Raw genomic sequence first — 16,828 nt, forward strand, 5'->3', positions numbered from 1 at the left:
ACGACTACAGAAAAGAGATAATAGCCACTGCTTATTGAATTTCTACCACATTCCTTATGCTTTTCTCCCATCATCTGTAATAATTTATAGCAGTCTTATAAGGAAGATGGTAGAATCTTTAAGTTACGGGTGGTTTGTATAAGAAGCCACATATCCAGGGTCATAGGGCTCTGCAGCTAGGATCGGAAGCTACAGTACTTCTGCCTCACTCCAAAGTCTGTTTGTTTCATTCTCACATAGTCTTCCTTCTGAAAACAGAAGCAGGAGACAGAAGAATTATGACAATACTGAAGTCTAGGGCCAATTGATACATGGACAAAATATCTTCTAGTACACCTTCTTTCACAGTATTTTTTAATCAAATCTAGTATGTCAGTGATTGTAAGACACCATCATTTTATGTACCATCAAGGAAAAAACTGTTAAGTATTCATATAAGATGCCATCAATCGAAGATACAGACCTTAAGATCAGCACAGATCCATAGTCACTTGTGTTCAGAAACGTTGACCTTATTTGATACACATAAGGCTGAGTTTTATTTAACAGGTTCTTTTAAGAAAACATTATGATTCTTTGGTCCCCCCCAAAAAGGTAGAAACAAATAATGGATCTTTAAAAGGGGCAAGCTTCAGATTGTTCAGATTTTGTTTGTGAAATACCTCTTGTTCCTCATTGTTAAAATATAAAATGGGTTTGTATTAATTTTTGTTAGTTTCTTTATGGATACTGATATAATTCATAATAATACCATTCTTAAAACCTTGTCACACTCAATGAAACTTTGCTGTTCACTGTCATTTACAACTTACATGAGCCATTTCCATTCAAGGGTTTTAGAAGCACATCAAGGACATTCTAAGGATGATTGACTTACACAATGATCTCTGAACATGCCTCCTGCCTTCTTCTCACTCTTGAGTATTTGCTTAGGGGAGCAGAAAAAATATTGATAGCATTACTGTAACATTTTAATTCTGCTTTATTTAAAGAAGACATAGCTGGCATATAGTTAAGTACTCAAAATGTTAGCTGCTCAGTTATGTATAATGCTAGTATTTTGTTTTGAATAAAGTTGACATTAATGATCATTTTATTAATTGTATTAGTTATTACAGATACTCTTTGGATGAGTTTTTAAATTCTTATTTCAGAAGATGGTGAATGCGTAATGTCTCAAGAAACTGAGATTCTGTTTGGAAAACGAACTTTAGATTAGACAAGTTCATGTCAATTGAATTGATACCTTAAACTTAAGGTATCTGAAAGTCATATTGATTTTTATGATGTAAATTAATTTTAAAGTGATTGATGAGTACAATTGATTCTGCTGAGTTTTATTGTCTTGTCTTTGAACTTTAAAAAACATCTACTTCTTTATTGTGTAGCCAAATTTCTTATCTGGATTATTTGGTACCTGCCATGGTCTAGTTAAAAGAAAATTTAGTTTAAGTCCACAACAAAGTCTTGCCAGCCCTCCATTCTCCCAAAAATTCAGTTAAAAAGACTGAACAAATATGCTTGTTTGAGCTTTCTTTGACAATGTTTTTAGTGCTCAGCACATTGTAGATACTAAGTAAATGAATAAAGAATTGTGAGGTCAAGTGAAACTGAGTAGATGTTTCATTGAACCAACATTGTGATCACAGAGCTTCTTAAAGGAATTTTTATAATCACATTAGAATTCTGACAGCAGTTACTTTTTGCATTCATTTTGTGGCTCCTGCTTAACCAGGAGATTAAAAGCCACCCATGGACCATGATTGTGAGGTATCATGGAACTATGTTTTTAGTTTTAAACCTATAAACTGAAGTGACTAAGAGCAGGTATTTTACATTCTTAGGTAACATTTAAGGATTCCTTTTGTTATTTTTAGTATCGAGTTGTGCTGTAGACTCCTATGTAGCCATGTAGTTATTTTTGTGTTACTTATTCTGACTTTAGATCACCTATACCATGAAAGATCTAAAAGCAATATTGATGTGCACTGCTTTGAGGCAGGCAGCCCAGGACTACTCCCAGGAAAACACAATATATCCACAGTTCTTAGTGATCAGACATTGATTACTATCAGTTTATTCCAGATAGATCTGTAGAGAAACCTCTCATTTTGTAATACTATAAAATAAAATGAAAATCACCTTGACAGATGAGTGTTTTATGTCATTGCAGTTGTGTTACAGGTTCTCAGTTTGGTATATGTAAGACTGTTAACAGGGAGGGACAGCACTTTATCGAATAACCTCATCTGACGTGAAGTCAGTGTTAATACTTAAAGCACAATCTTTGAAGCAATTTAGTGAGTATTCAGGCTTTTTAGAGGGTCAACAGTGATAGCGACCTATGTATTCTATGCTGTTTCCACACTCACAAGCCTCCTCATCATCTCTTCTTGTAGCTGAGCTTTATTTTGAAGTTTTCCAAACCTTCAATCTCACACAAGAGTTGTCACTTACCAATTTGATAAACACAGTTAAGTCCTCCAGTACTTGTACCAAAGCATGATTTTCAGACATTTGTTGTATTTGCCTAAAGGGTAAAAAAAAAGGCTAACAGTGAAAATTGTGACAGAAAATTACCAGTGAAATCGAAAGTTCAGCAGTGCAGATACATTTCAGAGCCTACACAGAGGGCTGCGAACTACAGCATTGTCACAAACCAGAGATCCCAGTAGGTGGAGCTTAGACATAGGAAGTTGTGAGGTAGGGCTCTCAGGAAGTAAAAAGTGCTTTCTTTTATAAATGAAGATAAAATTGCTGAAATATTTTCACTGCTGTTTGTCCATTTGCTACTTGTGTTTTCAGATCTGACTTTTAAAGAAACAAGGCATTTTGGTAGTACTGCTTACCTTATATCACTTATTGACATATGCTGTACCTGTTTAATTCAGCAGAAGAGCAACTTAGATATTCTTAACTGATTGAAAACTGCTGTTACTACAAAATGCTGTCTCCAAACTTTAACTGAACTCTGCATTTGATGTTGTAATAATGTTATAGATCATTTGAGAGTGCATGTGTTTGTTACTCTCTTTTTATTGGTATATATAATTTAAAATGAAACTGTTTTCTCTTTCAGTGCATTTGAAACGCCACTTTATGTTTCGAAACCATCTCTGTTTAGTTTTTGAAATGCTGTCCTACAACCTCTATGACTTGCTGAGAAACACCAATTTCCGAGGGGTCTCTTTGAACCTAACACGAAAGTTTGCGCAACAGATGTGCACTGCACTGCTTTTCCTTGCGACTCCAGAACTTAGTATCATTCACTGTGATCTAAAACCTGAAAATATCCTTCTTTGTAACCCCAAACGCAGTGCAATCAAGATCGTTGACTTTGGCAGTTCTTGTCAGTTGGGGCAGAGGGTAAGTATTATTTTAGAACTTGTGAATTAAATAGAAATTAAATAGAAGTAGGTAGGACAGTGTAGGTATTAGGTTGGTGCAAAAGTAATTGCGGTTTTTGCTATTGCAGTTGCCATTTTTGCAGTGGCAAAAACCGCAATTACTTTTGCGCCAACCTAATAGATATTTGAAATGTTAATAAGATGTATACCATTTAGAGGCAATTACAGGATGCTTATTTATCTTTAAAATGTAGCACTTAATTGCCTTGTGTTGATAACTGTTTTGGGGAAATACCTTTTAAAATGCAAATAGCAATACTTTGAGTCAAAAGACATTGATTTTTTGAAATGGGTATATTTAAAATGGTATGTATGCTAAAAGATTAAGGGAGAGAATAGGAGATGGAATGATTAAATATTAGGGGATTTGTAACTATATTTCCCAAGTAAAGGTTTTAGTATAAATTTTGGGACTTTTCAGTACTAGAACATTGAATCTTTGCTGTAAAATACTTCTCTGAAGATGGATCAAGATAAATCTTTTTCCTCAAAAACTGTTGGTTCAAAAAAATGCAGGTAATTTTGTATTAGTCATGGTATTAGTATAGAAAATTCAGTTGGTAGGCTTACTTGTTTTGATAAATAAGTTTGTCTTATTTTCCCCACTCTTATTTAAAATTTACATAAATTGTGACACATATCCAAGCTGGTTTTTTTTCAGACTGCTAAAAACAGATGTGTTCGTAATGCTGATAAGTTTAGCTGATTTAGGAAAGGAGTTTTTTACTGTCATTCTTCCAGCATTATGAAAACTACTCTGACAGCATTGTTTTATATATAAAATAGAAGTAATAGGGGTCTCCTCTTGAAAGGAATTAGTGTCACCATTTGATAATATTTTACTCATTTTAAACACTATTCTTTTTCCTTTAAGTATTGAAACTGTATTTCTTCTGTTTTTAAAGAAACCCAACTAACATACAGATGTTAATTTTTCATACTGACTTTTCTGTTTCTTATTTTTCCAAATTAGTGAAATTTTCTGTCCTGTCCTACTTTTGTCCAGATTAACAGATTAATTTAATCATAAGGATTTATAGCCAATTAATAGGACTGTCTTTTTGTTATTTTCTGCAACTTCTCTTATGGTAGTGATGGTATCGAGTGTTAAAGTAATTTTTAAAAATTGGAGTAGGGAGCAAAGTTTGCAGTTTTAGATGCCTTCAAAAAATCAAGAGATGCTCGTAGTTAATATGGGATAGAGTATATCGTGAATGAAAAATACATGCCCATCTTGACAGTGATTTGAATAGATTATAGAGTTGGGAAATTTTTCCCCTATTTAAGCCAAATTATATATTTTGTCCTAATATTAAACATTATTATTTCTGTCTAGCCAAAATGAGCCAGTTATCCCTACAATAAGTTTTTAATTATTCAAGTTCATTGGCATCACATGGGAAGTTATTTCTAAAATAGACCTGCAGTGGTCCTGCCCCTAGATCTGTTGGATTAGAATCAAAAGTGGTAGGGCAAGTGTGTTTTGGGGAAAGCAACTGCTTTAAACAAAGTAGATAGGGAGGTGACAAAGTTCTTGGCATAAGCTGTGAAATAAAAGTCTCAGGAGTGGTGAGTGTTTGGGCCTAGGGAATTAACAATGGTATTGGCTTATAAAAACCATGGAAATGTAATACTTCTTCCCAGTTCTTTTAAATTAGACTTTCTTCTTATAGTTCCTTAAGGTCAGTTGACCTGCCTGTGGAGGCCTGAGATTGTTCTTGAAGACTTGGCTGGAGGTTTCAGTGGGAACCACAGAAAATTTCATGAGCTTTCTGGCTGCATGGTTTGGGTGTTAGAAAATTTAGTTAGGAGGATTTTATTTCTTTCCCCCTTTTAATAAGTGAAACAAATTGGTCTCTGAAGACATCCTAACATTACTTCATTGAAAATAGTCCATTTCAGGATTGTCTTTCTCTAAGAAGTCTTGGATGGAGGTAGAGAAGAGGAGAGAAGAAGCTATTGGTCAGAGACAGCTCTCAGTTGAATCTTTATGTGGCAGTGTTTCTGGGATTTATCTGTGAGACAGCAAGAGTACAAATATCTGAATTTTAAATTACATTATATTGAAGTTACTTGACTTTTAATGCTGAGAAATACATTATTTGGGTTAATTTAAATACTATTCAGTTGTAAAGTTAGTGGTAAACTAAGTGCCAGCCATAGTAGGAAGAAATAATTATTAGGGAAATACATTACTTTCAATAGTGTTTTTTTTTTTTCTAGTGAGGCATGATTGTTTTAAGAAATATCATGATGACTAGGTAGGATTAGACTAAATGAAAGGGCTTGAATCTTTACGTATTATGCATTTCACAGTCAGATTAACCAGTCCCTCGAAATGTTTAGTTCTTTAAGCCATATTTGTAGTCTAATGTTGAAGTTAATCAATGGAACCCTAATTCAGGAATTAGCCAATTCTTTTCTGTTAATATCAGATCAGTGTTTTTAATCCAGTGCTGACTGCAGTTTTAAGCAATTTGAAGTAATACTATTTTGAAATATATTTCAGATATACCAGTATATTCAGAGTCGCTTTTATCGGTCTCCAGAGGTGCTACTGGGAATGCCTTATGACCTTGCCATTGATATGTGGTCCCTCGGGTGTATTTTGGTTGAAATGCACACTGGAGAACCTCTGTTCAGTGGTGCCAATGAGGTAAATGATGTATTGCTTTACAAATTCTGTTTTCATAATTTCTTATTGTCTTTCATCTATGACTGTAATTTAAAAGTTGTTTTTAGGCAAAGATGTCTATTTAATCATTCAAATATGAGGTCAGTTTGAATATACCTATTTTTTCATATTTGTCAGTTGTCACGTAAGTTTAGAATTATGAGATAGGAGTAGGATATTTTAATCTACTCATGAAGGAGAACAGAAAATGTTAAGTATTTTGGCATACATTTTACGGGTTTTAAATACAATAACAGAAAGCTTAAAGATGATAATGAAGGAATGAAGGCCATCCTGAAGAGTGGTACAGACATCACTCTAAATTTTGAGATTATGATTTGGAGTTGAAGAGGTAATGATCAGTAGGATTGATAGATACTCAGTCTGAATAGTGTAGAGTAAACTAGATTATAGAATTGTAGGGTTACAGAGACTGTGTGCAGTTCTATAGTCTACAGGTTTCAGGCTGTGTTCTGGAAGACTTTTGAAGGTCAGAGGCAGTGAATGGGAGGGCAGGGACAGGCCACACTTCCCTGCAGTCAGAGAAATTAGACTTTCATTGTTTTAAAAACTATTCACCTGTGGGGTTTTGTTTGTTTTTTAAAAGAAAAATTGACAATTTGCAGATCTTGATCAGTCTTATTTATAAATGAGAAGAGAAAGGCCAAAGGCATTAATGACTTGTACCGGATTATGCAGCTCTTAATAGGTGGTGCCAGAAACTTGTTTCTTCCATCCTTCCTTTTAATTCTTTTTTTTTTTTTTTTTTTTTTTTTCTGGAGATGGAGTCTTGCTCTGTCGCTCAGGCTGGAGTATAGTGGCGCAATCTTGGCTCCCGAGTAGCTGGTATTACAGGCAAGCACCACTACACCTGGCTAATTTTTGTATTTTTACTAGAGTTGATGTTTCACCATGTTGGCCAGGCTGCTCTCGAACTCCTGACCTCAAGTGGTCTGCCCGTCTCAGCCTCCCAAAGTGCTGAGATTACAGGTGTGAGCCACTGTGCCTGGTCCCTTTTAATTCATTTCAACTTGAACTGGTGAGCTACTCTTTGATAGTAACTGCCATAGTTTGTTTTTGTTTTAGTATAAATCTTACTGTTTAGTATAAATCTTACTGTGTAAATTAGTATCTTTCTTGGGCTTAAACAATATTAAAAAAACTTTGCCATGTTACTCATTGTAAAGGCCGAGGTCCTTTGAGTAGCCCACAGATTCCTACTCCCTCTGATGCCAGTTCTCTCACCACCACCTGGTCTCTCCTCTTCCCCTCACTCTGTGGTCCACACACAGCTTTCTCTGTGGTCCCTTGAAAATGCCAGCCACAGGCCCATAGCCCTTTGCATTTCTTCCTTCCTGTGCCTAAAATGCTCTTTTCTGAGATAGTCCTTTGCTGATGTTAGTGTTTGCCCTGATGTCACATTCTCGGTAAAACCATATACCCCACTTACGGTTGCAATACCCCTTCTCCTCATCCTGTAGTTCTTAGCATCTGACATCATGTATTTAATTATTTATTGATAATGCTGGGTGCAGTGGCTCACGCCTGTAATCGCAGCACTTTGGGAGGCTGAGGCAGGCAGATCACTTGAGGTCAGAAGTTCGAGACTGGCCTTGCCAACATGGTGAAACCCCATCTCTACTAAAAATAGAAAAATTAGCCTAGCATGGTGTTGCATGCCTGTAATCCCAGTTACTTGGGAGGCTGAGGCAGGAGAATGGCTTGAACTTCACCATGAGGCGGAGGTTGCAGTGAGCCGAGATCGTGCCACACTGCCCTCTAGCTTGGAAGACAGAACCAGACTCCATTAAAAAAAAAAAAAAAAAAAATTGTGTGTGTGTATATATATATTTGCTGTCTTCCCACTATAACATAAACTACTTTTTGGCAGGAATTTTTATGTTTTGTTTATTATTTTCTACCTATGAATATGGTTCCTAGCATATAATAGGCACACTCAGTTTGGGTGAATGAATCTGTACTTTAAAAAAGTACTTTATTAGGTCCATACTTTATTAAGCCTCTAAGGGGTGTGTGTGTATGTGTGTTTATTTAATATGCTCTGAAAACTGGGTCTGGTGCCGTACCTCACGCCTGTAATCCCAGCACTTTGGGAGGTCAAGGTGGGAGGATTGCTTTAACCCAGGAGTTTGAGACTAGCATAGGCAACATGGTAAAACCCCATCTCCACAAAAATTTTTAAAAATTAGCTGGGCATGGGGCTGGGCACGGTGGCTCACGCCTGTAATCCCAGCACTTTGGGAGGCCAAGGTGGGCAGATCCTTTGAGGTCAAGAGTTTAAGACCAGTCTGACCAACATGGTGAAACCCTGTCTCTACTAAAAAATATGCCCATAGTCCCAGTTACTCGGGAGGCTGAGGCAGGAGAATTGCCTGAACCTGGGAGGTGGAGGTTGCAGTGAGCCGAGATTGCGCCACTGCACTTCAGCCTCGGTGAGAGAGCGAGACTCCATCTAAAAAACAAATAGCTGGGCATGGTGGTACATGCCTGTAGTCCCAGCTACTCAGGAAGCTGAGGTGAGAGGATCACTTGAGCCTAGGAGGAGGTCAAGGCTGCAGTGAGCTCTGATTGCACCACTGCACTCCAGCCTGGGTGACAGAGTGAGACCCTGTCTCAAAAATAAGTAAATAAAAATTTTTAAATAAAATTCTCCCAAAACGGAAACTTTAAAACTTCCTCTTATCTCTCCTTACTGTTCAACATTGTGTCCATGGCTACCTGACATAATATGTTTGTTAATTGACTGTCTTCCCTTCTATGGGGTATTTGACTCAAGGAAGGTAGGGCCTTTCTTGTGTTTCTTCATTACTGTATGCTGGATGTCTAGAGGAGTGCCAGACACACAGGAGGTGTGCAATTTATTTATGAATGAATGACTTGATGAGCAGGAGTAGATGTACAGTAGAAATTACAGGTTTTGTTGTTTTTATTTTTAATACAGGTAGATCAGATGAATAAAATAGTGGAAGTTCTGGGTATTCCACCTGCTCATATTCTTGACCAAGCACCAAAAGCAAGAAAGTTCTTTGAGAAGTTGCCAGATGGCACTTGGAACTTAAAGAAGACCAAAGATGGAAAACGGGTAAAATAAGGATATATCTGTTTTGAGCCTTTATTAAATTTCTTTATCATACCTGTCTTTTTATAGCTCATTTTGCATTTACTTGAAATCAGAGTGTTTCAGTTAATGATTTTATTGATACCTTACATAGATATTTTGTTCAGAAGTTGAGTATAGTTTGACCTGAACTATCAGGTATGGACCAGTGTTTGATTAATGGTCAGAGTTATCTTTAAAACTTCATATTAAAAACTCTGTGTCTGCATTTTGAGGCAGCTGATCACATCACCATACTTGGTTTCAACAGTAGAATTAATAAGTTTGACCTTTGTTTCTCACAGCTTGGGCATGTAGTGAGGTCACAGTTAATACTGCAGCTGTGAAAAGTCACTATTGGAGTAAATGATTTTTTTTTAAGTTCAGTTGGTAAATTATGTCAGAAGATGATTTTTGGCTTAAGTAGTATGTGATTTTTTTCCAAGGATATTAACTGACTAGATGGTCCTTTGATAGACTTCAGATTCCTAGCTCATTGACTTGGATAGCAAAAATTTCATGTCTCCAAAATCTTTAAAAGTGAGATTTTTAAAGTATTTGGTTTGTTTTAGTAATTTTCTTTTATCCGAGGACTTTTTAAAAATACCTAAACTATGTCAGTTTAATAGAGTAAATGATGCCAATTTTGCATCTTGATTTTTTACTTTTGTTTTATAGATCTGTAAATAATCATGTTTTGTAATTTAGTTTGGTCCTATTATTGAATGAATGTAATGTATAAACATGTGATTGAATATGACCCCCCCACACACATGTACATACAGAAGTCACCTTGTGATCATAGTTTTGCATTTATAACATTTAAGAGTTTTTGTTTCAGTTATTATTTTGCCTTGTATTTTAGTGGCGCTGCCACCAGGTGTCATTTTCAATGAACTGAAGGTGATGGTTGATTGCCTTAATTCACCTCCACACAGCTATGGAGTCATAACTTTTAATATCAGATGATTTTCTTTAGAATATTTAAAAGCACATATGTAATTGTATCTTTCAAAACTGATTTGTAAGTTATTGTGTTCTGCCATATTTACTAAAGCTATAGGCGGTGCAGTTTCCAGCTGCTAAATTATGCCTATTCCCCATAAGGAAAGGATGGAAAATGCCATCGAGACCTCCTGGGCCCTTGTTTTTTCTTTATCCACATAGCTCATTAATCATGGCCCATTTTCCATGTAACCAAAACTTAGTCTAGGAGTCCTTACTGGCTTCACCAGCATTTAAAGGAGTTCCTACCAGTTTGAATTAGCATGGAGAGGAAATTAAATCTTTTTTATGTTGTCTCTCTCTGTGATACAGGCTGCTGCTTTCTCCATTTCAGATTTATTTATTTATATTTTGCTTCTGCTATTTTTTTCCTCAATAAAACATCCCATTCCATCTCCTAAATCTCTGCCTTACAAAAACCACAGTGACCTGTCATTTCTTTCAAATTGATCTATAGGTATTACTATTTTTAGTTATTTGGGGTGGGGCATTTCAGAAATGAGTAGATTGTCTTTTCCCTTTTAAAATTGCAAGTGGATATCTTAACATACATTTAATACATGTGAATTAACTAGATTTTTATGAGATTTATTTTAGTCACACTTAGCAATTGACTTAAGCAACTTAATTTTTAAAAATATGAAATAATTTTGCTTTTAAGAGAAATTTTGCAACAAAAAGTCAAATTCATAATCAAATAATTACATTACAAATGGTACACTAAGAATTTTGACTAGAGATACAAATAGATGTGCATATACTTTCATTGGCTATCTCTGTGGTTTATTTGTTTACTGATTTTATTTTTACTTTTAATATCTCATTTTACATTTCAAAAGCCCCATATTAGGGTTTTCCAATAATGAAATAAATACTATGTATTTTTTTCCTGGTGGAGGTGGAGAATGAAGAAGACAATAAATGATGCTATTTTTTGAAGTACAGTTTACATAAGATACATATTTTAAGTGTTGACTTTGTTTTCACCTTTGTGTACAGCAGTGCCACCCATCTAAACCAATATGAAAGATTTCTATCATCCCAAATCCTCTTGTGACCTTTTCTGTTATCCCACTACTTTCTGATTTCTATCATCAAAGACTAGCTTTGCTTTTTCATTGGCAAACTTAGTATAAATGGAGCCTTATAGTATTTATTGTTTAGTTTTGGGTTTTCTTCACTCAGCAAATGTATTGTTTTTGGAAAATCATCAATATTGTATGTCTCAGGAATTAATTTTTTTTATTGCTTCAACATATTTCATTGAAGGAACATGCCATAATTTATATTCACCTGTCAGTGGTCATTTGGTTTGTTCCCAGTTTGGGACTATTATGAATAAGGCTACTGGGAACATTCTTTTATACATATGTTTTCATTTCTTTGACAGCACAATCTAAGAGTAGAATTGCCAGGTCATGGGGTACGTGTTTACCTTCACAAGAAAACACCAGTTCTCCAGAGTTGTTTTATTTTATATTCCCATGATGTATGAGGGTTCCAGTTGCATGACATCCTCACCATTTTATATGGTTTGTCTGTTGGATTTTAGCCATTCTGTAGTGGATATATAGTGGTTTGCATTTGCATTTCTTCATGGCTAATACCACCTTTTCACATGCTTATTAGCCTTTCGTATATATTCTTTGTCACAGGTCTTTCCCAACTTTTGCTTGTGTTACTGAGTTGTTTAATAATTGAGTAGTCCTTTGTCATTAAGTTTTTTGTCACATATATGTCAGTGTATTTCCCTAGGCTGTGGCTTTGCCTGTTCCTTTCTTAATATGGTATCTTTTGATGAATAGGGAGTTTTAATATTGATGAAGTTGTATTTGTGAACTTTTTTTTTTTTTTGGTACTTTTTTTTATCTTTGCCATCTCCAAGTTTGTGAAGATATTCTTCTGTGTTTTCTTCTAAAAGTTTTTATTTTTATTTTTATTTTTTAGTCTGCTTTTACAGTTAGGATTCTGTGGTCCATCTTGAATTAATTTTTGAGTGTGGAACAGGGTGAAGGGGTTGAAGTTCATTTTCTTCCATATGTGTGCCTAGTAGTTACAGCAGCATTTGCTGAAAGCAGTTGCTTTACCCTATTGATATGTTTTCTATTCTAGGTCCTTTCTATTCACATATGGATTTTAGAATCAGCTTGTAAATTTCTGCCAAAAAAAATGATGCTAGCATTTTGATTTGGGTTGCAGTTGGGGTTGAATTCAGGAAAATAGACATCTTAACAATATTAAATCTTCCACTCTATAAAGATGGGTTATCTCTTTATTTATTTAGGGCTTAAAATATCTCAGCAGTGTTTTATAGTTTTTAATGCAGAAGTCTTACATATTTTGTTCACTTTATTCCTAAGTTTTTAATTTTTTAGATGCTATTTTAAATGGCATTTAAAATGTATAATATCATAATTTTTCATTTTTGATATACAGAAATACAACTGATTTTTATATATTGATTTTGTATCCTAAGACCTTGCTAAATTCACCTATTCTAGTACAGTTGACCCTTGAACAATACAGGTTTGAACCGCACAGATCCACTTGTATGCCCATTTTTTTCCAACAAATAGAGTCAGCCCTCTGTATCTGAAGGTTCCACATCTGCAGTCAAATGTGGATCAAAAATACAGTATTCCCTGGATGTGAAACCTGTGTATGAGGGCCAACTTTTCACATATGTGGGTTCCGCACGGCGTCCTTGTGGAGCTTGAGTATGTGTGGATTTCAGTATATTTTGGGGTGGAGGGGGCGCCTGGAACCAACCCCCTGCGTATACTGAGGGATGACTGTATTTTTGTTGTTGAAATTTGATAGGGCTTTCTACTTAAACAGTCTTATGCTCCATGAATGAAGACAGTTTTGTTTTTTCAATTGTATGTCTTTTTTGCTTTTTTAATATCATGAGTGGGTTTTGAGTATTGTCATTTTTTTCTGTGCATATAGAGATCATATGATTTTTCTCCTGTTTTGTGGTAAAATACATTAATTTTTTGAATGTTAAGCCCCACCCTGTGATAAACTACACTTGGCCTTGATATACTATTCCCATATTGCTCAGTTCGATTTGCTAATCTCTTGGTAAGGAATTTTGTTTCTATGTCATTAATGGATATTTGTCTAACATTTTATTAATAAAACCATCATTGGGGTTTGATTTTAGGATTGTGCTGGACTTGTGAAACTATTAGGAAATATTTTTTATTTCCTGACAGTCTCTCTTTTATTCCTGATATTGGCCATTTGTACTTTCTGTTTTTTCCCCAAGTAGTCTTGCTCAGGGTTGATCAAGTTTATTAATCTTTTCAGACAACCAGCTTTTGACTTTGTTGATTTCTTTTCTTTTTCTATTCTTGATCTAGTTTCTATTCTGTTTTTTGCTCGTCGTTATGTCCGTTTACTTGGGTTGAATTTACTCCTTTTCCAGCTTCTTAAAGGTGGAAACTAGATCATTGATTTTTAAGCCTCTTTGCTACTATAGAATTTAATGGTATAAATTTCCCTGTAAGCACTGCTTTAGCTGCATTATGCAGCTTTTTTAGATGGAGTCTTGCTCTGTTGCCAGGCTGGAGTGCAGTGGTGTGATCTTGGCTCACTGCAACCTCCGCCTCCCAGGTTCAGGCAACTCTCCTGCCTCAGCCTCCCAAGTAGCTGGGACTACAGGCACGCCCCACCACGCCCAGCTAATTTTTGTATTTTTAGTAGAGACGGGGTTTCACCATATGATCAGGATGGTCTCGATCTCTTAACCTCGTGATCCACCTGCCTTGTCCTCCCAAAGTGCTGGGATTACAGGCATGAGCCACCACACCCGGCCACTTTTTATATGTTTTAACAGTCATTCTGAAATGTTTCTAACGTGCGATTTCTTCTTTAACCTGTCACTAGAATTTTGTTACATAATTTCAAAATATTTGAGGATTTTCTAGATATCTTATTGAGTTCTAGTTTAGTAGCAGTTTGGTCACAGAACGTGATTTCAGTCCTTTAAAATTGAGACTTGTTTTATGGTCTAGCATCTAATGTGTCTTTGTGAATGTTTTATGTGTGCTTGATAAGAATTGTATTTTGTGTTTGTTTGGTGTAGTGGTCTCCAACTATCAATGTAGATCAAATTGTTTGATATTTTTCTTCATATCTTTTATATCTTTGTGTGTATGTGTATATTCTGTCAGTAATTGAGAGAAGAGTCTTCATTGATAAGTTTGGATTTGTCTTAGACTCCCTTTGTAATGTTGCTTTATGGTTTTTGAAGCTTTGTTAATAGGTGTATGCATGTTTGATACTGTTATGACTTATTGATAAATTGACCCTTTTATCATCCTGAAATATCCCTCTTTGTCTCTAGTAATGTTTGTCTTTAAGTCTGCTTTGTCCAATATCACTATAGTCTTACCAGTGTTCTTATTCTTGATATTTTCATGGTGTGTGTGTGTAGATATAAAATATATGAAGAAAAATATGCAACGTGTGTATATATACACACACACTTTTACCCTTTTACAGTAAACCTGTGCATACCTTTATATTTAAAGAATTATTTTTGTGTTGTGTGCAACATATGGTCAGGTCGTGTTTTAATCTAGTCTGATAGTGGTTAACCCATTATTCAGAGTTTTGGGTTTAAGATTGTTGTCTTATTTGTGTTCTGTTTGTCTTTCCTGTTCGTTGTTTCCTATTCCTTCTTTCCTGCCTTTTGGGGGGAGGTTTGTTGAATCCTTTTTGGCATTTTATTTTATCTCCTGTATTGATTTTTTACTTATTCGTCTATGTGTCATGTTTAGTGTTCCTTTTATAATAAGCACCTTTAACATTAGTTTACCTTCAAATAATAATATATTGCTTGTTAAACAGTGTGATAATCATGTGATTCTATCTACCTCTTGTGCACTTGTTGTATTACTTTTGCATGTTATAAACCTCACAACACATTGTTGGCTGTTTAAATAAAAAATAGGTTTAAACACAAAAGAAATTTAAAAAGACATAAAATAAGGATAATAGATCTTCTATATTTATCCTTATATTTGCTCTTTTCTGGTGTTATTCATTCCTTTTTGCAATTCCTAGCTTCCATCTGGTATTATTTCTTCAGCCTCACACCGTCCTTTAACTTTTATTTTATAATGAATAAGTTATCCTGATGAATTCTCTCAGCATATGTTGATCTGAAATACGTGTTTACCTTTATTTTTTGGAAGATATTTTCAGTGAATACAGAATTACAGATTAACTTCTTTCTTTCAGCGAAAGAAAAAGATGTTACGATATTGCTTAAAGATGTATTGGCTTTTTCTGGATTACACTGTTTCTGTAGAGAAGTCAGTGATTATTCTTAGCATTGTTCCCCTGCATATATTATTTTCCGCCTCTTCCCTCTGGCTGATTTTAATGTTTTCTCTTTGTTTGATTTCCACAGTTTGACTATTTGCCTAGGTATGATTTTCTTTGTATTTATTCTCCTGGGGGTTCACTGAGTTTCTTGGATCTGTGGGTTGATCTCTATCATCAGTTTTTGAAAAATCCTCAGATATAGTCTTGCCAAATATTTGTTCTGCTTTCGTCTTTCTTCTAGTTCTCCAGTGATGTGTATGTTACAGTGCTGAATGTCATCCCAGAGGTCTCTGTCTGGTTTATTCATTCTGTTTTCTGTTTGTGTTTTTAATTTGAATAATTTCTTTTTCTATCTTCTCGTTCACTGATATTTTTTTTTCCTTGTGCTGAGTCCAGTCTGCTGTTGAATCCATTAAATGGATTCATGTGATGTTACTGTTGTTTTTGAGACAGGTTCTCACTCTGTCACCCAGGCTAGAGTGCAATGGTGTGATCATGGCTGATTACAGCCTTGACTTTCTCGGCTCAAGCAGTTCTTCTGCCTCAGCCTCCCAAGTAGCTCGGACTACAGGAGTGGTGCAACCACCATACCCAGCTATTAAAATTTTTTGTAGGGACGGGGTCTGGCTATGTTGCCTAGGCTGGTCTTGAACTCCTGGACTCAAGCAGTCTTCCCACCTCAACCTGGGTGTAGAGGCATGAGCCCGGCCTATATTTTTTAGTTTTAGCATTTCTATTTTGTTTTAAATACAGTTTTTCTCTTCTGAAATTCTACATCTATTCATATGTTGTCCACCTTTTGAACTAAATTGTTTATTTATTATAATTTATCAGAAGTAACTTATCATAATTATTTTTAAAGTTCCAGTCTGCTACTTTTCAACATCTGCACCATTTATTTATGTGTATCTTCTCTTGGGTTTTTTTTCTTTTCATGTGATTGTGGACGTCATTTTTTAAAAATGTTTGTAATTTTTAAATGTGTGACGAATTTTCTTTGCTTAAGAACAGTTAAAGATGGAAGTGAATCATATTTTCCCTCAGAAAGAGGCCTCTTACTCTGTCAGGCCCCTCATGTGGGGCTGAGTTGATCTCTTTTGTAGCTTAGCTGACTCTGGGCTTTGCTTGTTTGACTTAGATTCCATTCCCCACTGTCTTTGTATGTTTTGAGCTGGGATAAGGACATTCCCTTCAGCAGTGTTTGTGTCTTTAGAACCAGGGAAAAATCTAGTGGTCTCTATACATTACTGCCCAGTCAGCAGCCCCACTCCTAACTCTCCGTGCCTG

General features: G+C 35.4%; 1 protein-coding gene across 5 annotated transcripts in view; it reads left to right on the plus strand.

Moving 5' to 3' along the window:
- DYRK1A (dual specificity tyrosine phosphorylation regulated kinase 1A) overlaps positions 1–16,828 on the plus strand; it is a 148,085-nt gene that overhangs the window by 120,242 nt on the left and 11,015 nt on the right. For all 5 annotated transcript variants that reach the window (XM_030806388.1, XM_030806386.1, XM_030806385.1 and 2 more), the window contains 3 exons: positions 3,080–3,366; positions 5,917–6,063; positions 9,044–9,184. In XM_030806388.1, the coding sequence (XP_030662248.1) occupies positions 3,080–3,366; positions 5,917–6,063; positions 9,044–9,184 (575 nt within the window). The remainder of the gene's footprint in view (positions 1–3,079; positions 3,367–5,916; positions 6,064–9,043; positions 9,185–16,828) is intronic.

This window comes from Nomascus leucogenys, chromosome 25 (assembly GCF_006542625.1).
Source record: "Nomascus leucogenys isolate Asia chromosome 25, Asia_NLE_v1, whole genome shotgun sequence".
Lineage (NCBI taxonomy): Eukaryota > Metazoa > Chordata > Mammalia > Primates > Hylobatidae > Nomascus > Nomascus leucogenys.